The sequence below is a fragment of the Oncorhynchus clarkii genome, chromosome 24 (assembly GCF_045791955.1).
Source record: "Oncorhynchus clarkii lewisi isolate Uvic-CL-2024 chromosome 24, UVic_Ocla_1.0, whole genome shotgun sequence".
NCBI lineage: Eukaryota > Metazoa > Chordata > Actinopteri > Salmoniformes > Salmonidae > Oncorhynchus > Oncorhynchus clarkii.
Window position 1 is genome coordinate 29001185 of NC_092170.1, and position 25920 is coordinate 29027104.

At 45.5% G+C, this 25920-nt stretch overlaps 1 protein-coding gene across 3 annotated transcripts in view; it reads right to left on the bottom strand.

Annotated features, from left to right (window-relative positions):
* The window catches only part of LOC139383063 (SPRY domain-containing SOCS box protein 4-like), a 45171-nt gene that overhangs the window by 14870 nt on the left and 4381 nt on the right, over positions 1 to 25920 (bottom strand). Inside the window, exons 1-2 of one of the 3 annotated variants that reach the window (XM_071127368.1) lie at positions 8575 to 8691; positions 2984 to 3936 (exon numbers count right to left, since the gene is read on the bottom strand). In XM_071127368.1, the coding sequence (XP_070983469.1) occupies positions 2984 to 3692 (709 nt within the window). In that variant the 5' untranslated portion in view covers positions 3693 to 3936; positions 8575 to 8691. Of the gene's footprint in view, positions 1 to 2983; positions 3937 to 4060; positions 4231 to 8574; positions 8692 to 25920 lie in introns of those variants that run through there. The other 2 variants (XM_071127367.1, XM_071127366.1) reach the window with 2 other exon arrangements.

Consider the following 25920-nt stretch of genomic DNA (forward strand, 5'->3'; position numbering starts at 1 on the left):
GCCAGAGAGACACGCCTACCCATAAAGACCCAGACAGCTTCCTATGGGTAAACACACACTTTTATAGATCAGAGCAGGGCCAGACAGAGACACGCCTACCCATAAAGACCCAGACAGCTTCCTATGGGTAAACACACACTTTTATAGATCAGAGCAGGGCCAGACAGAGACACACCAACAGGCCCTCCCACTCTCTCTCCACTGTAGCAGAGTACTGTATACAGTCAACCAGGCCAGTCTGCAGTATAAAACACCATCCACCAGCCAGTCTCTCTGTACTGACATGATTAGTGTACTGGAGGTTGTAGATTGACAGTGGCCAACTCTCCTGGAGAGCTACTGTGTGTTATAGCTCCTGCCTTGCTCTAACACAGCTAATCCAGGTCTTGATGAGTAGCTGATTGGTAGAATCTCAGTATCCAGTAGGTCTGCAGGAAGAGGGTAGGCCACCACTGGTTTACAACATCTCTAGTCATGCTCTGTCACTACTGTCACTACTACAGCATTATTCAGACTGAGTGTCTCTGGGACTAACCTAGTGAGGAAACAGTCACTTATTCTTTCTGCTCAACACACAGCCTCATCTCCAGTCTATTATGTCCAGAACACATGACTGACAGACAGATGATTAAATCCAAAATCTTTTTCTCATTCAATCTTTTTGAGCAGCTTTCTCTAGTGGTTAGCTTCAGGGAGGACTATTTTGGACTGATGTGCAGTGTGCTTCTCTGATACCTTCGCGGCTGTTGTGCCTTCCCCCAGTGGTGGGTGAATATTTCAGAGAATACTAATGAGAAGCGCTGCTTCAGTGACGGCGCCCTGATAAACAGCTCTGAATCAGTCTGAAATCCCTTGCATGTGACCCCCATCTGTTTCACCTCTACTCTAGCCTTCCTCCTGACGCTGACTGCTCAAACCATTCCCAATGCACTACCATTCCCAATGCACTACCATTCCCAATGCACTACCATTCCCAATGCACTACCATTCCCAATGCACTACCATTCCCAATGCACTACCATTCCTAATGCACTACCATTCCCAATGCACTACCATTCCCAATGCACTACCATTCCCAATGCACTACCATTCCCAATGCACTACCATTCCCAATGCACTACCATTCCCAATGCACTACCATTCCCAATGCACTACCATTCCCAATGCACTACCATTCCCAATGCACTACCATTCCCAATGCACTACCATTCCCAATGCACTACCATTCCTAATGCACTACCATTCCTAATGCACTACCATTCCTAATGCACTACCATTCCTAATGCACTACCATTCCTAATGCACTACCATTCCCAATGCACTACCATTCCCAATGCACTACCATTCCCAATGCACTACCATTCCCAATGCACTACCATTCCTAATGCACTACCATTCCTAATGCACTACCATTCCCAATGCACTACCATTCCTAATGCACTACCATTCCCAATGCACTACCATTCCCAATGCACTACCATTCCTAATGCACTACCATTCCTAATGCACTACCATTCCTAATGCACTACCATTCCTAATGCACTACCATTCCTGCCATAATCGTCCATTAACTATTTGTTTTTGGAAGAAGAAAAAAAAAGTGCTTGTTGCTTAAAGCGCTTTGAGATAGTACATTAAACTTAGTGCTTTTCATTACAATTAATCACTCGCCCTCTTACTCTCCATCCATCCCTCCTCCCAGTCACATTCAGGGCTGTCACGCTGTGCTCTGCGCAGGTAGATTCAGCAGAAATCTCCCCCCGGGACAGCGCAATTGCCTTAGCACTTCGAAAATAAACCCTGGCTCCAAACACAATATCATTGTGGAGCTCAACATTTCCTACTGCCCTCATCTACACAGTAAGCAATTCAAAGCGAGCTCTCCGACTATTCATTGAGAGAGTATGGTTGTATGAGTCACTGGCTTTGGACATTGGCTCTTGTTTAGAAAACAATAAAGTACAGCGAGAGTAAAGTGAGCATTGTTAAGACATAATGCACCATTGACCTTCTGCTACTAGAGTTTCTTTGAGCTTCAGTATTAGAGAATAGCCTGGTCCGAGGTATACAAAACCACAGCACAGATTACAGAACCTCCCAATATAATGTAGACAGAGGGGGGGTAGACAGAAAGAGAGCGAGAGAGAGGGGGTAGACAGAAAGAGAGGGGGTAGACAGAAAGAGAGGGGGTAGACAGAAAGAGAGGGGGTAGACAGAAAGAGAGGGGGTAGACAGAAAGAGAGGGGGTAGACAGAAAGAGAGGGGGTAGACAGAAAGAGAGGGGGTAGACAGAAAGAGAGGGGGTAGACAGAAAGAGAGGGGGTAGACAGAAAGAGAGGGGGTAGACAGAAAGAGAGGGGGTAGACAGAAAGAGAGGGGGTAGACAGAAAGAGAGGGGGTAGACAGAAAGAGAGCGAGAGGGGGTAGACAGAAAGAGAGCGAGAGGGGGTAGACAGAGAGAGCGAGAGGGGGTAGACAGAGAGAGCGAGAGGGGGTAGACAGAGAGAGCGAGAGGGGGTAGACAGAAAGAGAGCGAGAGGGGGTAGACAGAAAGAGAGCGAGAGGGGGTAGACAGAAAGAGAGCGAGAGGGGGTAGACAGAAAGAGAGCGAGAGGGGGTAGACAGAAAGAGAGCGAGAGGGGGTAGACAGAAAGAGAGCGAGAGGGGGTAGACAGAAAGAGAGCGAGAGGGGGTAGACAGAAAGAGAGCGAGAGGGGGTAGACAGAAAGAGAGCGAGAGGGGGTAGACAGAAAGAGAGCGAGAGGGGGTAGACAGAAAGAGAGCGAGAGGGGGTAGACAGAAAGAGAGCGAGAGGGGGTAGACAGAAAGAGCGCGAGAGGGGGTAGACAGAAAGAGCGCGAGAGGGGGTAGACAGAAAGAGCGCGAGAGGGGGTAGACAGAAAGAGCGCGAGAGGGGGTAGACAGAAAGAGCGAGGGGTAGACAGATGTTTCCCACTGTCAAGCCACAAGGACATTGACTTACGATCGAGTCCATTGACGTAGCGGATGGAGACCTCACAGTGTCCCCACACGGCGCTGACAATGGGGTACAGCCTCCTGCCCTTTAACCCTCCGAAGGCCACGCCCAGGTACTGGCCGTCCACCATGAAGCTAAGCGTGCCCTCGTCCATGTCCAGCACCACCAGCAGGGCATCTGGCAGAACAAACGACTCGTCTGCCTCCAGGAAACACGGGTATGTTGGTGCCGAGGTGGAGGCCGGCCGGTTCTTACTGTCGTGGTAGAGTCTGTTCCGGCCCAAGTCCCAGCCCCACGACTCACAGTCCGAACCTACCAGGGCTGTGTAACCCACAGAGTGTAGAAGAGCGTCAGCCGTGCCCACCCCTACGACAGCGTGTGTTCCTCGTTGTCTCGCCGGCCAGTGGATCCGCCAGACATGGAGCCCCCGTGTGTAGCTCACCTGGCCGCGGATGCAGTCGGTGCTCTGGGCCACCGGGTGGCGGTGGAAGGTCAGCTTGTCATCCTCCTTGACAAAGACGTTGAGCGAGCGGTCCTCTGGGTTCCAGGCATGGTGGAGCTGCAGGTCAGAGGTCGCAGGGGGCATGTCCAAAAGTAGGTCAAGACGAGGAGGCCGGCAGAAGTCTGGACCCCGCAGCTCACGGCGGACAGGCCGATAGGAGGGATCGCCCCGTGCGTCAACCGACTTGATGCTGCCCGAGATCTTCTGACCCATCGCTGGAGAGGGATCGAAGGAGATGGGGGTGGAGGGCAGAGCGAGGGTGGTATGGGACTTCTCGCCGTTACCTCATGGGCGCTGTGGCCAGAAGGGCAGTCGTCCCTGGCTGAGAGCCGCTCTCACAGAGACACTCAGTCCACTGTCAGAGGAATCTCACTCCTACAGGAGACACGCAGTCCACTGTCAGAGGAACCTCACTCCTACAGGAGAGACGCAGTCCACTGTCAGGGGAACCTCACTCCTACAGGAGACACACAGAAGAAAACATTAGTTGACTTTATCATGACATATTCTCACTTTCCCAAACTTCTGTTACACACAGCGGCAATGGCAAGACAACACAACAATGAAGGCCCTTTTCTTACATATCGAAATTCAACTCTCAAAACAGACAGGCTAATGCAGCTGGCTTCCTTCACCCAGGATAAAAACAGTCAAAAGAGCAGAGAAAGGGGGAGGAGAGGAAGCACAAGAGAAAGAGATGTATCAGTCTGAAAAAGCCTCAGGCTGCTCTGTAGTTCCTAACAGCTCTCTGGAAGAAGAGGGGGAGAACATCTGAGCAACAAAAAGGGAGGATGAACTCTTCTCTTCTACTGACTCACTCAAAAGACTTGAAGACATTCCTCCTCAGTTACCAGCCTCACATGCCAAGGGCACCACCCCTACAGACTCTGCGTGTGCATGTGTCAAACCCGACATGAACTTTCACAAACTATGCACCAAACGAGATTGCACCCCCACAGAAATGTAGCTGGACCCCCCCAGAAATGTAGCTGCTCAGTTTTAACCACACTCATCACATACTGAACAGAGAGGACCATACATTGTATAACGAAACACGACAAACGTTGGGTCACTCGCATGCACACAATGAAAAGGCCTGTGTGTGTGTTCTTAAAAAGGAAGGATATTCAGACAGAACGCTAACGTTACTCTGGGTGATTCAGATTTTATGAGGGTCCTTTCAGAAGGAGTGGAGACTAAACAAGACCAAAAATATTTGAGAAATCATTCCACCAAAGACTTCAAAACAGTCAGTTACCGTGACAGATTTTACATGATCATCTCCGGCACAGTCATCCTGCCACTACATTTCCCATAAACCCACGGACACCCCTGTGCATCCCTGTTACCAAGCCCTGGGCCCAGCTGTTCCAAATTTTCTGTTCCAAAAACACGCCCTCCCTGTTTATGACAAGACCTACTCTGCTTCCAGAGAACAGAGAGAGAACCCTTAACTGTCACCCTGCGCCTCCCTGTGAGAGCAGAGCTTCTGCAGAGACACAATGGAGGGAGTCGGTCACACTCTGAACCCAAACACCAGGGTGAGACAGAGGTGGTGAGGCAGAGGTGGCTAGCCAGCTCCAGATTTGAACCACATAACAAACGCAGACAAACTATTGTCTGTGTGAAGTAGGAGGTACGTGCCTGTGTGTGCATGGCTGTGTGTGTTCCAGACATCATTTACATTGTGCAGGCTCTACCCAAAAAGCTACACATCTTCCATTTACATATTTATTCATTTATCAGTCTATAAATGACTCATGGTGCCATTTGTGCTGGAATGAAGGGTGCTATTTATCACAATGTAATGAGGCCCACAGACTTACTGATCACAGCGCTGCGCCATCAGACAGTCACTCTTCCTCTGTGTGTATGAAACAGACAGACACTTGTTTGCTGACTGAGCTAGCCCATCTTTTGTAATGAGTGGTGTGTCTAGTCTGAGGGAAGGTACTCGTCATCAAATGACGCCTACAGGGAAAACACCAGAGCAGACAATTAGATGACAAACTAAAAGAGGGAAGAGAGGGAAGAGAGAAATCAAATGGTGCATCATGGACAGAGTGACAATTACTCTCCTGCTGACCTCAACTTCATTACCAAGATGTCTGCAGTCACATGTGCCCTCGTGTGTGAAGTCCAATCTCTGTGTGTGTGCACTCTTGACCCCCCCCCCCCCCCCCCTAAGGGAGCGCAAACACCGTGACAAATGTCGATCTGTCGTTCATTATTAGTATTTTATTTAACTAGGCAAGTCAGTTAAGAACAAATTATTATTTACAATGATGGCCTACCCCGGTTAATTGTGTGCCGACCAACGGGACTCCCAATCATGGTCAGTTGTGATACAGCCTGGAATCAAACCAGGGTTTGTAGTGACACGTCTAGCACTGAGATGCAGTGCCTCAGACCGCTACACCATTTGTTCGGCGCAATGTGTTTTAGGAATCACCCCATCGGTGGGGGTCAATACCAAACATTGTAGTGTGATTCTACATGGTTTGCAAATTATGGCTCACACTCTCTTCAGGAGGTGATTAGTACTCTGTCGGCAAACGCTACCGGTGTGTCCGTGCCTTAAGGGAGGAAATATGGAGTGATGAACAGAGGAAAGGAGGTAGATGACGGGTAAAGGAGTGGAATAGGAACATCTCTAGTTGTTCTAGCAGACCTCTCCGTTAGTATAGGTGAGAGCAGCTGGCATGGAGGCCACTGCTAGCAGGCTGGCGTTGGCAGTGTTGTTGTCAGCATATTACAACAGAGACTGGCCAGACAATACAAGGCCCCACAGACTCATTCATAACTTGAAAACGCATTATATCAAGATCAAATGAGTGACAGCAGCTTTGAACCGACATATACACAGAAAATGGACAAGAACAGATATAGTTTTGCACATGCACACAGTCAGTTGTAGAGCTTTTAAATAGCAGATTCTCTTATCCCAAAAGAATTTGACATTCTACCCTCCGTCTCCCCTTAGTTCTCCTCTCTCAGTGACGTGCCGTCCCTTATTGCTCCTCCGTCTCCCCTTAGTTCTCCTCTCTCTGTGACGTGCCGTCCCTTATTGCTCCTCCGTCTCCCCTTAGTTCTCCTCTCTCTGCGACGTGCCGTCCCTTATTGCTCCTCCGTCTCCCCTTAGTTCTCCTCTCTCTGCGACGTGCCGTCCCTTATTGCTCCTCCGTCTCCCCTTAGTTCTCCTCTCTCTCAGCGACGTGCCGTCCCTAATTGCTCCTCCATCTCCCCTTAGTTCTCCTCTCTCTCTCTCAGTGACGTGCCGTCCCGTATTGCTCCTCTGTCTCCCCTTAGTTCTCCTCTCTCAGCGACGTGCCGTCCCTTATTGCTCCTCCGTCTCCCCTTAGTTCTCCTCTCTCTGTGACGTGCCGTCACTTATTGCCAGGACAGTGGTGCTTCCTCATCCCGTGTTCCTCCCCACCATCTCATGTGCTTTGTGGAAGAGCAGATGTCCGTCACACCGTCCTACCTCAGTATATAAATGGATTCCCATAACATTGTGTTGTGTCCCGGGCCATTGGCTGGCTGGGGGATCAATACAACTCTCCTGGAGCCCAACCTCTCTAGAAATGACTATTGAGCAGAGGGGAAAACAGTGATATGTTGCGTATTGGAAGATGAGGGGATGAGGGGTTACACTGTTTATTAATGTGAGAGCCTGAGAATAACGCCATTGATACAAGGTGGGTGGAGTCTGGGCTATTTCAGTGTTCCAGTCCATCTGAGCCAGGACTAGCAGACAGAGGTGTGACTGAACTGTTAGGTGATAGGGCAAGCACATCTCTAGTCATAAACACTCAACCTAACACAAAGATGACTTGCTCTAACAGTAACTTAAATACAACACTGAGGGATTTACTGCGAGACTGAATAATAGTACACTGCCGCAGCGCAAGTATGACAAACCATAGGATACGGTTACAGTGAGAGAGCCAAGGTGAAATCCAATACTTTAAGAATTGGAGTATAACATCTTGATAGCGAGTTTGCTTTACAGTTAAAAGCAGAGCACATCGTCTCACAGGACAGAAAAATACAGTGACTTAATCACTCTCCAGACTTGTGTAACAGCACATCTTAACAGCTAATCATCTCTCATCCCAACCCTAGAGGAAGTGCCTTCTCTCTTTGTGTGTGTGTGTGTTAGCCAAACAGCTGTGGAATGATAGAGTACCACAACGCTCCCTTCAGAGTCTCTTTAGCACAACGCAGCTTGAACGCAAGAGTAACAAACGAATGAGAGACAGAGAGCAAGAGAGGGAACATGGAGAAAAACAGAGAGACTTCTTACCATGTGAAACAATATCCAAAGTCAAGCTGGTCTCAGCATTTAGCTTTGTCACGACTCAAGGCAATGTGTACGCAAACACTAGGAGGAGAGAGGGAATCTCAGACTTTTCCTGAATGCCTTGTTCAACTATGGCCAGAACACAGTGGATTGAGCGAGGAAGACCGAGAGAGAGAAATAGGATAGATAAACAGTCTAGCCTCAGTCAGTTCCCAGATACGACAGGAAAACAGCCGCTGGAAGGAGAGAGGGAGGGGAAGACAGAAGGAAAGAGCGAGGAAGGGGGCTAAGCACGAGGCCACAGAAATTATTTCCCAAAGACTACAAAACAATCCAGTCTCGCTTGCTCTGTGCTTCAAGTGGAGCTAGAAAAAGAATGGCATGTCGATCCTGCTCTCTGACCAAACCTCCTAGAAGAGACATGCCACTGACCAAACCTCCTAGAAGAGACATGCCACTGACCAAACCTCCTAGAAGAGACATGCCACTGACCAAACCTCCTAGAAGAGACATGCCACTGACCAAACCGCCTAGAAGAGACATGCCACTGACCAAACCGCCTAGAAGAGACATGCCACTGACCAAACCTCCTAGAAGAGACATGCCACTGACCAAACCGCCTAGAAGAGACATGCCACTGACCAAACCGCCTAGAAGAGACATGCCACTGACCAAACCGCCTAGAAGAGACATGCCACTGACCAAACCGCCTAGAAGAGACATGCCACTGACCAAACCGCCTAGAAGAGACATGCCACTGACCAAACCGCCTAGAAGAGACATGCCACTGACCAAACCTCCTAGAAGAGAGCTGAAAGCCTCCCTGGCTGGAATGTACTTCGCTGGTTGCTGCAGAGACAGCCTCATGTGAGTGAGAGCACTGTAGTGTTACTTCAGTAGGTGAGACTGAATAGGGAAACTGGGGGAGAAAGAGGGAGGGACAGAGGGCAGAATGATGGTGGGAGAGCTGTGTCATCTTACTCCTCTCACAGACATCACCTTCCAAGTATGGAGAGAGCATGAAGACATACTTGTTCATGTTAACATTTCAACCCTCTACCGTCTAACCATCTCGCTGTTCAGCTTTGCAACCATGCCCGCCTCTTCGCTACCCTTCTCAGTGCCTATCCATCCCCTTTCCCTCTCATGTTTCTCCCATGAGAGACAAGAAAGCCTTCCCACCATCTCTACTCCCACACACTTTCGAGTGGCATTCCTCTCACCATGCCCTTTCCTCAATCTGGGGAGGCTTAATCACACAAGCTGTAGAAAGCAGAGTCAAGTCTAACCCCACACAGATTCTACAACCACCAGCTAATAAATTGAAATGCATACTGTATAAAAATCCTAATGCAGCTTCTGCGTATCAGTACATTAGGATGTGTCTGTTCCATGGCCTTGTTTTCACATGGGCTTCTATTTATGACAGCATCGCTACGTGTTTGACCTCTGTGTGAGACTAAAGAGCTCCCTTCGTCAGAGCAGAGGAGTCCCGAGGCCAGCAGAGAGCACGGGCTGGAAACCTTTTCAACCCCACTGTGTGTCTACATTACAGTCCATTTCAACCCTCACCACACAACGTTGACAAAATACAGTTAACCATGTATGAGTCAGTCAACTAGCTAGTAACAACTTGTCACACAACTGTCAAACACAGCACCACACAGAAGGGAGCATTGATCATTAACATGAAGAGCGAGGGGGGACAAGGTGGAGAGATGAGAGAGAAAGAGATGGCTAAAGATGAGGAAGGCAGGGTGGGGGAGAGGGGGGACAAGGTGGCGAGATGGGGGAAAGAGATGGCTAAAGAGGACGGCAGGGTGGTGGAGAGGGGGGATAAGGTGGAGAGATGAGGGAAAGAGATGGCTAAAGATGAGGAAGGCAGGGGAGAGGGGGGGGACAAGGTGGAGAGATGAAAGAAAGCAGTCAGTGCAACAGAAAAACATTTAGCAGAGGAAGAGGAATGGTAGAAACATTACGAATCAAACTATGTGCATACACACTACATGAAAAAAGATGAAACAGAAAAACCTAGCAGGACGCTAGCTATAAAATAGTAACACGCCATCACAAACAGCTATCTTGACAGATTGGTGCTACTTTTCATCACTTCACGACAAAGATCAAAAGGGAGTTGCCAGCAGGGTTGGTCAATGAGGCCATTCGTCCAAATGACTTGCCATCTCATATACAAAAGGAGACTAAAGAGTACAATAGCACCCCCTTACCCACAGCTTCTACTGTAATCCAGCTCCTTCAGATATGCACCCAGCTGAGAGCAGAAGGTCAGAAAGGCATCATACCCTAGCACTGCTCTGGGGGTCAGTAGATGCATTGCCACAAGTTGGATCCAGATAGTGAAGTATTTGAAACCTGGCCCCAGTAGACAAAGCCGCTTGTTCCAAGTCCTGTCAGACTTTGCAGGAGTTGTTTTACTGGAAGCTCAAGGTGTATTCTAGAGGCGTAATCCACTTGGGTTGAGTACACACACCCAGGTGCTATTAACAGAGGTCAGTCAAGTTGAAAGGTCAGCAGGTGTCTCCTCTTTCACAACTCCTTGTCTATTCCTTCTCATACTGTTCCTTAGTAAACTCAAAATCCCTGTGCTACAATCCAGCTGCCTGCCTTGCCAGAGCCACACATCCATCCCATCAGCCAACAGTTAGGCAAATTAATGGATAGATTACAGATAATGATACTTGTCACCAGACAATAGCACTATACTGGCAACAACAAAGCCCAGAAAAACAGGTTTGAGTAGCACCTGGGAACTGACTGTGGCAGGTTGATGCTACACATGGGTAGAACGAGTGCACGAGACGAGATCCTCCTATACAATTTATAAAAGGGCTTGGGGTACATGGACAAATAATGCTCTCGAATGAAATCCACAATGGGGTGACGTGGGTTATCAACATAATATACAGTGAGTGCTAGACTATCTTTGTGGTGCTAGGATCAAACAGTTGGTTAAAACCCAAGGCATTTTCTCCAGGTCCACAGAACATTTCAGTTGTTTGGGCTGAGCCCTGTTTAAATATTAAAAAGGTATCCAGGCTGAAGGCTCTGGTTACCTGGGCGAGCAAGTAGGTAAGCCCAAACTGGTCTGATCAGGTTCCCCACCCTGCCCCATGGGTAACAGAAACAATCTCATTGGTGGCTCCATCAACAGGAATGAACAATCAAAAGCACTCTGAGCCAATTGGCATCATGACATGTCCAGGATCTTTTATTAGTATCTCTAAATAAAACGACAGCACCTCATCTCTGCACTTTTGTTGCATCAGGAAGGTCGAGTGGTGCAGCGGTCTAAAGGCACTGCATCGCTAGAGGCGTCACTACAGACCCTGGTTCGATTCCAACCTGTATCACAACCAACCGTGATTTGGAGTCCCATATGGTTGTGCACAATTGGCCCAGCATCATCCTGGGTAGGCTGTCATTGTAAATAAGAATTTGTTCTTAACTGACTTGCCTAGGTTAATCATATATATATATATATATATGATTAACCTAGGCAAGTCAGTTAAGAACAAACAGAAGGGAGCCAATGAGGCAGTAAGTAAAATCAGGACAGTAAATATAGACAGTGTCTGGAAACATTACTAGCGGTCAAATCCTTGCTTCCTCACCTCTCTTAAAAGTGGATTGGAGGAGAGGATCAACGAGACAACCAGTAGAAGACAGGACACAGGCCTAGACAGTGACGTGGGGTAAGGCAGGAGCCTTGGGAGGTGGAAGATAAGGACACTAAAATGTAAGGCACTACACTTGAGTGTAGGGCAATTAAGAGTCAAACAGTGACCTAGTAAACCTGAGGGTAAGGGACTTCACTAACCTGGATGTGCAGTACACTTGGCTACTTTTATAGGCCTCTGCACTGGACACTTCCTCAGACCAGATCACAGGACTGAATGCTCCAACCCCCACATAACCAGTCTGCTGTAGGCAGGAGATAATCTGTACCAAGTGAGAATAGCTCAATACCAATGAACCAAGTCATTAAGTCAAAAATAAGAGCGAGAGAGAGAAACCGTATTCATGAGGAGTCTCAATCTCAATGTTTTTTCTCCCCAATTTTGTGATGTCCAAATTGGTAGATACAGTCTCGTCCCATCGCTGCAAATCCTGTACGAACTATGGAGAAGCTAAAGTCGAGCCATTTGTCCTCCGAAACACGACACTGCCAAGTCGCACTGCTTCTTGACACACTGCTCGCTTATCCCGGAAGCCAGTCAAATGCGTCGGACGAAATACCATATACCTTGAGACCGTGTCAGCATGCATGCGCACGGCCCGCCACAGGTGTTGCTGGAGCGCGATGGGACGCGGACATCCCGGCTGGCCAAAACCTCCCCTAACCTGGACGGATTGTGAGTCACCTCGTGGGTCTACCGGTCGAGGTGTAGTGACGCCTCAAGCACTGCAGTGCCTTAGACTGCTGCGCCACTTGGGAGGCCTGCAATCTCACTGTTCAGGCGACTCTTCAAACGTTAACCAGGTGTGTAGTGCCTCAACGCCTGTCGTTTGCTGGCTAAATTGGCCATTAGGCCGGGGCGGAATTGATGAAATGACTCCGTCGATATAGTACATTTCTCAGCCTCAGGCAAACAGGCCTCTAATCACCATGTGACTACATGGTCTCTCGTGTACAGAATAATTCCCAGCCTCCACACACACACACTTCTCCAGACAACAAACCTCTCCTCACGGTGCCCCTGCTGCTTTCACCTTCCAGCAAAATAGACCCAAACACACACTTAATAAATCCAAAACAGCACCAAACCAGCAGTAACTTCCATCCTCAACCACGTGATGAACCACTTGAGACTAGACTGCCCAGCCAAGACTACATCCATCAGCTGTGTAAAGTGCTGCAGCCTCCAGTTTCACTTAGGTGGAAACCTGGTTCTAATTGGGAGTTTATCCACCTGCTGAGTCTCCAGATGTTGCTGGGTGGAACTGGGAGCTCTCTGCCACTTGAGACTAGAGGGGATGAGAGATGTCAGCCCTGATTAATACATCACGCCTTTCTCATTACAGCTACTTTCACCTCTCCCACAATCTCCCCGCTCACTCTCCGGCGGTCAGCAGCAATTAAACAAAATGAGGATTGGAGAGCAGGCCGTTTGGTAGCTAAGGCGCTAAATAAAAACTTTGGTTAAAGCAGTAGGAGCAGGATGTGACATCTATTGGCTGCTGCTGTAAAGCTGCAGTTTCATAGACTATAAAATAAGATCGTATAAGCAGTCTTGTTAACAGTTACACAGCCGAATAGAAACAGCATCATTTTCAATACACAAAAAGGTATCTTGAAAAAAGGTAGTGCGTTTTGTTCAAAAGAGTTCCAGGTATGCCAGTGTGCTCCAAGAGAAAGTGTTGTGTTTCTCACATTCATGTGGAGATTAATCCAAAGGAAACTCATCAAATGAACAGAAAAAGGACTGAAGAAAAATATATAATATTTAAACCTTTTAGGAATCTTAATCTGAGATCCATGTAGCACACATGCAAATGTTTCCATAGCAGGGCAGACTATAGTGCATACGATAAGGGCACTTTGTATCATACGGAAAACCTGGGGGGGTGGGGGGTTAAAGAAGTTGGACATGCTGGGCAGATCACAGTGCCCTGCCCTCAGGCCCAAAGTCCAGCATCATCATGACTGATCTACTGACAAAAGGAGTCATCTCTCCCAGCTCACCAGGCCCACAGGCAAAAAGAAACCGATGTGAGAGATGGGCAGCAGGTTGGAACAGCTAGAGTTGAGACGGTCTCTTATTGCTCTTCTTTTACAATTGACCACCTGTTTCCTCCCCCTCATTCACCCACTGAATCGTCTTCAGTAAGGGTCTTCATTATTCCACTGTGCCCCCCCCCCTTGAAAACACACAGCACATGCCGAGGTTACCCTGACTCTAGCACTTAAATCGATAACCACTCTTTTTATGTGTACAGACCGGTATGAGGGTTGAATGGGAATTGAAAAGATATGGCCACTAAGGTCACAGCAAAACAAACTGGGGAAAAAAGGTCAGATTCCTCCTTGTTTGTTTGGGTACTGGTTTCTCTCAACACTAAAACAAGTCATTATATTTAGGTAAGTCCCTAAATGACTGGCACACACAAAAAAAACACATCAGGTTTGCACTACATCAAGACAATGATGATTTGGCTTGGGCTGCATCAAGCTCATATGTGCCCAGTGGGCTAATCAGAGAGAACTGTGGGAAGCTGCTTCTTTGATTTGACTGCAGATCAGATCCCATCCATTGGTGTAGGCTGTTTATCTCCCAAATAAGCAGGGCTGCCACAATCGCATAACTGACAATTATGGGCAATAACCATTAACTTTATTTTCAAGTAGATATAGTTCACCTAATAGCAGTTTCGTACCGCCCAAACTTCTGCTCTGGTGATTACACAGAGAACATGAATACATCATCATAAAAAGCACAGTGACTCTCAGCAAGCCTATTGCAGTAAACAAACTTCTGGTAAATAACTGAAGAACGGTTTTTACATGAAGCAGGTAAAGTTAGTAATAATTTTACGAGCACAAGGGGCGTCAAAACTTTATTGTATTCATTAAGTTGTAACGTTATGATGTACTACAATAAAAATATATTTTTTTAAAATGACAACTGTGGCCATTTTGCATGATAATGAATAGTTACCCAACATTTCTAAATCATCACAGCCCTAACCAACAGCATGTAATGGCACGGTATGACAGACCTCACCTTGCCATTTTCTGTCTTCTCCAATTCTGGAAAAGACACTCATAGCAGCACTGAGGCTGCTTCAATTTAGCTCACATGCACTTGGGAATGCAATTTGTAGGATGTGGTGGTGGTGGAGGAAACCCCTATTGTACAATTGAGTGTTTTGCAGATCAGGGGGAGAGAGGCTGGAAGAGTGAGTACTGTTTTCAATGATTTGACATTTCTATGTCAGCCATTTATCAGTGTGAGCCACTGGGGAGACCTCTATCGCCTTTCAACCCTGTGCTCTTTCTTCATCTCTCCACAAAACACTCAGGGTGCGTTTCTCCCCCAGACTGTACTTGACTTATATACAAGTGCCGGGCTGAACTGCATCATAGGCACAAACATTAAATGGTGAAATAAAATAAAAATCTGCATGTCTTGCCAATGCAGCATGGAGATGAATCACCCTGGGTGCATCTCATACACCGCTCCCTCCATCCCCACTCCACCACCCTCATGAGAGACAGTAAATTAGCTCCCAAAATACCCAGCCGGCCCACCAGACACGACAGCATGAGCCGACAGACAGAGGGACTCTATTAGAACACAATCCTGAGACATGAGGCTCTGTTCCAATCACTACTGGTCCACCCTGGCAGAGAGCACATTACACAGGCCCATCACTAATAACAGGAATAATGAAAAGTAATGAAATACTAAGAGATTGTTATTAAAATGAGAAATCAGACATTGGAACCCCCGAGCCTCCGGGAACGCCCGAGCCTCCGGGAACCCTCGAGACCGAGAACTAGAGCAAGGATGCAAGTACATTAAACCTTCACTACAAACTCCACCAGTTGTCAGTAATTTAACTCATTTGGAGCAGTCAGTTAATTGTACTCCACAAAGCCTTGACGACTGGTAATGATGCATACGAATTCATTTTGAACAAACAAAGCACAGGCAAACGGTGTGCATTTGGAAAGTATTCAGACAATTGACTTTGTTATAATTTTTACGTTACAGCCTTATTAAAAAAAAGTACTAAATTGTTTCTCCCTCATCTAGCAACACACAATAGCCCATAATGATTTGTACAAACAGGTTCAGAAATGTTTGCAAATGTAGTAAAAAATAAACTGAAATGTCACTTTTACATAACTATTCAGACCCTTTACTCTATACTTTGTTGAAGCACCTTTGGCAGCGATTACATCCTTGAGCCTTAAGCTTTGCACACCTGTATTTAGTTTCTGCCATTCTTCTCTTAAGCTCCGTCAGGTTGGATGGGGAGCGTTGCTTCACAGCCATTTTCAGGTCTCTCCAAAGATGTTTGATCGGGGTTCAAGTCCGGGCTCCGACTGGACCACTCAAGGACATTGAGACGTTTCCCAAAGCCACTCCTGTGTTGTCTTGGTTGTGGGCTTACGGTCGCTGTCCTGTTGGAAGGCGAACATTCACCACAGTCCGATGTCCTGAACACACTGAAGCAGGTTTTTATCAAGGATCTCTGTACTTTGTTCCGTTCATCTTTCCCTCAAATCCTGACTAGTCTCCCAGTCCCTGCCGCTGAAAAACATCTCCACAGCATGATTTTGCCATCACCACACTTCACCGTAGGGATGGTGCCAGGTTTCCTCCAGACGTTACTTGGCATTCAGGCCAAAGAGTTCAATCTTGGTTTCATCAGAACAGAGAATCTTGTTTCTCATGGTCTGAGTCTAAGTGTCTTTTGACAAACACCAAGCGGACTGTCACGTGCCTTTTACTGAGGAGTGGCTTCCATCTGGCCACTCTACCTTAAAGGCCTGATTGGTGGAGTGCTGCTTGTCCTTCTGGAAGGTTCTCCCATCTCCACAGAGGAACTCTAGAGCTCTGTCAGAGTGGCCATCGGGTTCTTGGTCACCTTCCTGACCAAGGCCCTTCTCCCCCGATTGCGCAGTTTTGGCAAAGCGGCCAAGTCTGGGTAGAGTCTTGGTGGTCCCAAACTTCTTCCATTTAAGAAAGATGGAGGCCATGGTGTTCTTGGGGAACTTCAACACTGCAGAAATGATGTGCCTCGACACAATCCTGTCTCGGAACTCTACGGACAATTCCTTCAACACCATGGCTTGGCTTTTGCTCTGACATGCCCTGTCAACTGTGGGAACTTATATAGACAGGTGTGCGCCTTTCCAAATCATGTACAATCAATTGAAATCACTACAATCAAGTTGTAGAAAAGGGATGCAGCTGAGCTCAATCTGGAGTCTCGTAGCAAAGGGTCTGAATACTCCACTACCGTTCAAAAGTTGAGTCACTTAGAAATATTGTTGTTTTCCATGAACATACATGAAATTAGTTGAAAAATGAATATGAAATACTCAAGAAGTTGACATGGTTATAAATAATCTTTTTTAATTGAATTAAGTGTCCTTCAAACTTTGCTTTCATCAAAGAATCCTCAATCTGCAGCAATACAGCCTGCAGACCTTTGGCATTCCAGTTGTCAATTTGTTGAAGTAATCTGAAGATATTTCCACCCATGCTTCCTGAAGCAACTCGCACAAGTTGAATTGGCTCTTACGGTCAACCTGCTCCCACAACAGCTCAATTGGGTTGAGATCCAGTGACTGTGCTGGCCACTCCGTTATAGATTCTTCCCCAAATAGTTATTGCATAGTTTGGAGCTGTGCTTTGGGTCATTGTCCTGTTGTAGGAGGAAATTGGCATTACAAAATGGAGTGATAGCCTTCCTTCAAGATCCTTTACCCAGTCTCCCACTTAACCACCACCAAAAAGCATCCCCAGAAAATCACATCGCCTCCCTTGACAGATGGCATCAAGCACTCCTCCAGCATCTTTTCATTTTTTCTGCGTCTCACAAATGTTGTTCAGATCACAAAGAACAACTCAAACGTACATGCGTCCTCCGAAATACAACCCAAACAAGCCGCACTGCTTCTTAACACAGCGCGCATCCAACCCGGAAGCCAGCATGCATGCATGCATGCACCTAGCTACCTGGTCAGCGTGCACTGCGCCCGGCCCGCAACAGGAGTCGCTAGTGCGTGATGAGACAAGGATATCCCTACCAGCCAAACCCTCCCTAACCCAGATGACGCTAGGCCAATGGACCTCCCGGTCCCGGCCCGCTGCGACAGAGCCTGGGCTCGAACCCAGAGTCTCTAGTGGCATAGCTAGCACTGCGATGCAGTGCCTTAGACCACTGCACCACCCAGGAGGCCCCAATGTCTTATTTTGCCCATCTTAATCTTTTTATTGGCAAGTCTGAGATATGCCTAGAAGGAGTTGCCTCTTCACTGTTGATGTTGAGACTGGTGTTTGCGAGGACTATTTAACTTCTTGAGGGCCGGTGGCAGTATTCAGAATTTCGGATGACTGACGTGCCCAAAGTAAACTGCCTGTTACTCAGGCCCAGAAGCTAGGATATGCATGTAATTGGTAGTATTAGATAGAAAACACTCTGAAGTTTCAAAAACTGTTACAATAATGTCTGTGTATAACAGAACTGATATGACAGGCAAGTAGAATCCATACAGAATTTTTGCCCATTCAAATCCTTGTTATTGGGAAAGTAAAAGGAATACCTTCCAGATTGCAGTTCCTAGCACTTCCACTAGATGTCAGTCTTAACTTCTTGACGCACCCATCCCGTTAGCGGGATCATTTGTCAACATCCGCTGAATTGCAGAGCGCCAAATTAGAATTAAATTACAAATATTTAATTTTCATGAAATCACAAGTGCAATATAGCAAAACACAGCTTAGCTTGTTGTTAATCCACCGGGCATGTCAGATTTCAAAAAAGCTTTTCGGCGAAAGCATACCAAGCGTTTATGTAAGGACATCTCTCTCAGCAGACAAAACATTACAAACAGCTAGCAGGCAAGTAGATTGGTCACGAAAGTCAGAAAAGCAATAAATTAAATCGCTTTCCGTTGATGCTCTTCGGATGTTTGCACTCACGAGACTCCCAGTTACAAAATAAATGTTCCTTTTGTTCAATAAAGATTATTTTTACATCCAAAATACCCCCATTTGGTTGGCGCGTTATGTTCAGAAATCCACAGGCTCGAGCGGTCATGACAAATTCTAAATAGCATCCATAAAGTTCGTAGAAAAATGTTAAACATTTTTTATAATCAATCCTCAGGTTGTTTTTACAATATATAATTGATAATATTTCAACCGGACAGTAGCTTTTTCAATAGGAGTGAGAGAAAATGTCTGCTCCAAGCTGCTTGTGCATGCAAAACGCTGCTGGCTCCCAGACATCCACTGACGCAATGTGATCTTTCTAGCTCATTTTTCAGAATAAAAGGTTGAAACTATGTCTAAAGACTGTTCAGACCATGTGGAAGCCATAGGGTAAGAAATCTGGTTGATATCCCTTTAAATGGAGGGAAGGCATGCAATGGAACAGAGGTTTCAGGAAAAACAGCACTTCCTGGTTGGATGTTCATCCAGTTTTCACCTGCAATATCAGTTCTGTTATACTCTCAGACAATATTTTGACAGTTTGAAACTTTAGAGTGTTTTCTATCCTAATCTGACAATTATATGCATATTCTAGATTCTGGGGCTGAGAAATAGGCAGTTTCATTTGGGTACATATTTCATCCAAACATCAAAATACAGCCCCATATACTCAATAAGTTAATAAAGTTTCAGGCTCGTTTTTTTTTATTTAAATGAGCTAGAATTTGTAGTTTTTCTAGGTGGCTCCCATTTTGACTGTAGTATTGTGGCACACGTAGATTTGGGCGCGCACTTTGTTATTTATCTCCGGTAATGAACATATTATTCTCCGTCTTCAATTTTATTGTTTATTTGCATATTAGAGTACCTCAGAAAATCGCATGGTATGCTTTCGCCGTAAAGCCTTTTTGAAATCTGACAAACCAGCTGGATTAACAAGAAGTTAAGCTTTTAACCTGTTTGGGGTAAGGGGCAGCATTTTCACTTTTGGATAAATAGCATGCCCAAACTGAACTGCCTCCTACTCTGTCCCAGATCCTAATATATGCATATTATTATTAGTATTGGATAGAAAACACTGAAGTTGCTAAAACTGTTTGAATCATGTCTGAGTATAACAGAACTTATTTAGCAGGCGAAACCCTGAGGACAAACCATTCAGGTCACTGTCTTTACAATACGTTTTCATGGGGAATCCAGAATTCTAAATCGACTTTCCTGCAGTTCCTACTGCTTCCACTGGATGTCACCAGTTTGTAGAAATTAGTTGAGGTTTTTCCTTTGTGTAATGAAGTAGCCCTGATCAAAACGAGGGTCACTTCAAGTGTTTGTTAGAGGCGCATGACCAGAGAAGTAGTGTCAGTTTGTTTTGCTCCTGTATTGAGCACAGATCATCCCGTCTAGAGATTTGATCGATTATATACGTTTAGAAATACCTACAATTTTATTACAAAAGTAGTTTGAAATGTTTTGGCAAAGTTTATAGGTAACTTTTGAGATATTTTGTAGTTGGAAGTGGTGTTTTTCTGGATCAAACGCGCCAAATAAATGGACATTTTGGATATATATCGATGGAAATAATCGAACAAAAAGGACCATTTGTGATGTTTATGGGACATATTGGAGTGCCAACAAAAGAAGCTCAAAGGTAAGGCGTGATTTATATTATATTTCACGCCTGCAGAGTTGAAATATGCTACTCATTGTTTACTGTTGTGCTATCATCAGATAATAGCATCTTATGCTTTCGCCGAAAAGCCTTTTTGAAATCTGACAAGTTGGCTGGATTCACAACGAGTGTACCTTTAATTTGCTATCTTGCATGTGTAATTTAATGAAAGTTAGATGTTTATAGAAATGTATTTGGCGCTCTGCATTTTCCCTGGCTATTGGCCATGTGGGACGCAAGCGTCCCGCCTACCCCAGAGAGGTTAAATGATGTAGGACACTTGTATTTTCATGTATGTTTAATATTACGATTTTTTATTTTGAATTTGGCCTGCTCCGATTTCACCAGATGCTGTCGAGTTTCATCCCGTTCACGGGATTGAAGCTGCCAGTTGAGGACTTGTGCGGCATCTGTTTCTCAAACTACACACTAATGTACTTTTCCTCTTGCTCAGTTGTGCACAGGGGCCTCCCACTCCTCTTTCTATTCTGGTTAGAGCTAGTTTGCACTGTTATGTGAAGGGAGTAGTACACAACATTGCACGAGATCTTCAGTTTCTTGGCAATTTCTCGCATGGAATAGCCTTCATTTCTCAGAACAAGAATAGACTGACGAGTTTCAGAAGAAAGTGCTTTGTTTCTGGCCATTCTGAGCCTGTAAATTGGGCTGATGCTCCAGATACTCAACTAGTCTAAAGAAGGCCAGTTTTATTGCTTCTTTAAAAATCAGCACAACAGTTTTCAGCTGTGCTAACAATTGCAAAAGGGTATTCTAATGATCAACTAGCCTTTTAAAATGGCAAACTTTGATTAGCTAACAATGTGCCATTGGAACACAGGAGTAATGGCTGCTGATAAATGGGCCTCTGTACGCCTTTGTAGATATTCCATAAACAAAATCAGCCATTTCCAGCTATAAGTCATTTACAACATCAATGTCTACACTGTATTTCTGATCAATTTGATTTTAATGGACAAAGCGCTTTTTTCTTTCAAAAACAAGGACATTTCTAAGTGACCCTAAGCTTTTGAACGGTAGTGTATCTGTTTTTCATTTTTAATACAAAATAAAAAATAAATAAAAACAACTTTCACTTTGTCATTATGTGGTATTGTGTAGATTGATGAGGAAAATGTGAAAAAAGTATAGGGGTCTGAATACACTAAATTGTGGAGGTCCGACGTGCCCGTTTTACCATGGGACATGATCAGCTTCCACAAAGCTTAGCCGAACAAGCAAGTCTGCCCAATGTAGGCCAATCACTGATTTAAGTACATAGTTTCTTCAGACTTATGCAGTCTGATGTCTAGTTCAAATGTCTAGGTTTAAGCTCAGTGGGCTAAAGTCATCTTGTGACTCGGAGACCCATGTCCAAACCTGGTCTGTCACACTGACAACCAATTAGTAGCTTGTTAGTGTGGGTCATAACACACTGACCAACTTATAATAAAATACAAAATTAAGGCAAAACTACATTGGACTCGGTAGTATTTTGTGATCACACTATGTATGCACTGTGAGCATTCATTTGACATCAGGCACCATTGTTAGCAGTTTTAAAAAATGACAGGTCACTTTAGCAGTTAAATTGGCTCACACATACACAAACACACACACACACACTAAAGTCATTAACTTATGTAGCAGCAGGCACAGTGTATTATTAGTTATATATAATTTATGGGTCATTCAGCTTGGCCCTTTGACAGCCTCCCTAATTAAAATTGTAAAACAAAACCTTTGGTGACAAATATTATTTCAGTTTTGCACATCTTTGATCCTGCCCCCTGGCTTATTCTGCATCACTGAGCTTGTCAAACACCCCCCAGGGAGCGATGAACCCCCCAGGAGAGATGACCCCGTTTGAGACAGACAGAGAGCCATCACTCATCTATTCTCAACCCAGTCTGGAGCGCTGGGTGATGTGGACAGGGATGTGATGACCGCTGGGTGATGTGGACAGGGATGTGATGACCTCTACTCATAACAGGGAACTGCCGTGATAGCTTCTCACACACGCTTTTTATGCATCAACAGGAAAAACATGCAAACACCGATCTTGGGAATAAAACATTTACAGTATATATGGTCTGTCACTGCAAGCAGCACAACTCTAGGCCAGCAGTTACATTTACATAGGTATTTTTAAAGTATGTCAGTTGCCAACAAAATAATAGGGAAAATTGTACAGAAGAAAGAATTCCACAGACGGGAACAACTGCTGAGAACAAAAGATACATTAGACTGTGCAGCGTGGCAGGACCCACAAACCCGGAGCTGGTGTGTTAGAGGAACACTGGGCCCTGTGTAGAGCACATCACTGAACGCACAAGACAATTCTATTATTCATGTTGCAACTGCACAACTAACAACCACTTTCACAGAGAAAACTGGTGAACCCAGAAAGAGGGATACCTAGTCAGTTGTCCAACTGAATGTATTCAACTGAAATGAGTCTTCTGCATTTAACCAAACACCTCGGAATCAGAGGTGCGGGGGGCTGCCATAGTCGACATCCACGTCTTCGTATTTTGGTTAAACTATCCCCAATTCAATGGAATTGCAACCCTCTGCATGCACAGTGCATTCTTCCATCACATGTACAGCTGATTCTCAAGATCTTGCACCCTAATGAGATGCTACTGAGCCCACACTACTATACTGTCTGAGCCAAGGACTATGCTTTCTGGTTTTGATTACAATACTGGGTGGGGTGAATATATTTTATATGACATACATGATTTTTTGTTAACTAATAAATAGTACCCTACATAAAAGTGTGTTTAAATAATGTCTAACTTGTTAACATTTTCTGCTAGTTAGTTTTTGCTACCATGTAAGTTTTAGCTTGCTAAGTGAGGTGTGTTAATTCACCCGTTTCCATTAATTTTTTCATTTTAAACATTTATCTTACAGAGGAGTTGTTTAATCTAACTGCTTAACTATTATCTGTAGATGGAATTGTATTTGTTTAATTTTTTCAGGAAAATGCCACAGGCAATATCTGATGACATTTCACTGCAGCTAATATAGAAGGAAAATCTGTGTACATTTGGAAATACTGTGCCAAATCATATGTGAAGAATGCAACAAAGATCCAGAATAACCTGGCCAAGTGCATAAAGTTCCCTCAGTGCTCATAACAAGCAACCTCTGACAAAAGTCCCTCTACTTCAATTTGAGGTGAAAATTATGAATCAGACGCCTTATCGACAGAAACAGCTCATGGTCCTCCTGGAATCAGAAGTTTTTTTGACTCAATGGAGGAACGTAGTCAGAGAAATGCTGATGAATATCTTGCTCGAGCTGTGTATGCAACTGGTTCACCTCTGATGCTCACAGGCAATGTGTATTGGAAGAGATTTCTGAATGTTCTTCGCCCAGCATACACCAAAAAAACATGCTCATTTGCTGGATGCAGAGTTAAACAGAGTTTAAGTTAAGGTCAAGCAAATCATCGAGAAAGCAGACTATTGCAGTCATCTCTGATGGGTGGTCAAATGTTCATGGGCAAGGAATAATTAACTACATCTCCACCCCTCAACCAGTATTCTACATGAGCACAGACACAAGGGACAACAGACACCAGTCTCTACATTGCAGATGAACTGAAGGCAGTCAATGACCTTGGACCACATAAGGTACTTGCACTGGTGACAGACAATGCTGCAAACATGAAGGCTGCTTGGTCTAAAGTGGAGTCCTACCCTCAAATCACACCCATTGGCTGTGCTGCTCATGCATTGAATCTGCTCCTCAAGGTCATCATGGCACAGATAACAATGGATACACTCTACAAGAGAGCCAAGGAAATGGTTAGGTGTGTGAAGGGTCATCAAATTATAGCAGCAATCTACCTCACCAAAAGTGACAAGAATAAGAGCACCACCAAGAGGATGTGTGTGTTGCTGGGTGCCCAGCAACTCCCTGGAAGGGAAGGTGTCCCTCCAAGAAATGGCCATATTACAGTCTGCAGATATGGACAGCCCCATCAAGAGGATCCTCCTGGATGATGTATTTTGGGAAAGAGTGGTAAGCAGCCTGTAACTTACAGCAGTAGCCATTGCACGGATTGAGGGAGACAATGTCATGCTGTCTCATGTTCAGACTCTGCTTGCAGATGTAAGAGAAGAAATCCATACTGCCCTGCCAACTTAACTGTTGCTCCAAGCAGAGCAAACTGCAGTTCTGAAGACTTCTGCCTGAAGCCCATACACACCGCAGTGTACATGTTGGACCCCAAGTATGCTGGCAAGAGAATCCTGTCTGGTGCAGAGATCAACAAGGCCTATGGTGTCATCACTAACATGTCTCACCACCTTGGCCTGAGGGCAAGGTTCTTGGCAGTCTGGTGAAGTACACTTCCAAGAAAGGGCTTTGGGACGGAGATGCAATATGGCAGTCGTGCCAACACATCGCATCAGCCACCTGGTGGAAGGGATCGGAGGCTCTTTCCCCTGTTGCCTCCATCCAAATCCCACCAACATCAGCCAACTCAGAGTGTAACTGGTCCTTGTTTGGGAACACACGCGCACACACAAAGCATGCAACAGGCTGAAAACTACAAGGATTGAAAAATTGGTGGGCATCCGGAGCAAATTTGAGGCTTTTTGAGCCTGACAACGAGCCATCCTGAACAAGGTTGGAAAATGACAGTAAAGATGAGGCCCCAGAGTCTGATGTTCAAGAGGTGGACATTGAGGAGGTCCAGGCAGAATACATGGAAGCCTGAAGGGAAGACAACCAAAGCTTTAGTTTCTAGACTATCATTTTGCAGATGTTTGTTGAAAACATTTTTGGGAGATGCGATGGATCATTGTGGATCATTCAATATTCCCTTTCAGTGTTCAGTGAAATCATCCCATGTGAAAAGTCAACTCATTTAAAAGTTAAATTCATAACTAAATAGTTTTATTTCTATTGGAAGGATTTAATCATTTGCAATTAAGTATACTTTTGATAAGGTAAAATGTTTGTCTGTCTCCATATGATATGGTAAATATATCTAATGCATAAAAACACCTACATTGAAATGATATTAATGTGCATATATTACCGTTAAATCCCACGGAAAGTTTCCACCTCTGAATATTCCTCAAAATGTGCAAACCTAGTGTTGACTCTTAAAGACTCAGTCAGGTACAAAGAATAACATTTTCCAGCTCTGCATTACTAGTCTCTGCATTACTGTCATTACTAGCTGGCCGGTGATTGACTGAACACTGAAGGACTTGTGTATTGTTCAGCGTACGCCGGTGCTAAGGGGGACTATGGGATGTAGTGTTCACTCACTGTCTTGTTCTGGTCAACAAGACTCACTGTGCAGGGACCACTGTCATGTCAAACCTGCTGGGAAGGCCTAGACTGAGTCTACTGCTGCCTAGCAAGCATAGCCTAACAGGAGATGCAACAGCCGTCGTGCCGTGTGCCGTCGCGTTGAGCCGCCGTTCGCCGTGCTGTCTCCATCTGGAAAACTACTGGATGTGCAGGATTTGGGTCAGCTTATCAAGGTCCTGTTGAGCAGCTGATCTTTTACAATGTCATGTGTTCATGCAGGGCTGGAACCCCCAGTAGCTCTCCTGGAACCCCCAGTAGCTCTCCTGGAATCTCCTGGCAAGAGGACAAGCGTTAATGTCAAGTCCTGCTGTTCCATTAGGCTGAGATGAGAAGGGGGAAGTGATGCGTGACTGACTATTCTGAGCAGGTCAGTCAGGGTGAGAGTTATCTTTGTGTGCCCGTCTGTGGATAGCAGCCCAGAGACACTGCCCTGTGTCTGAC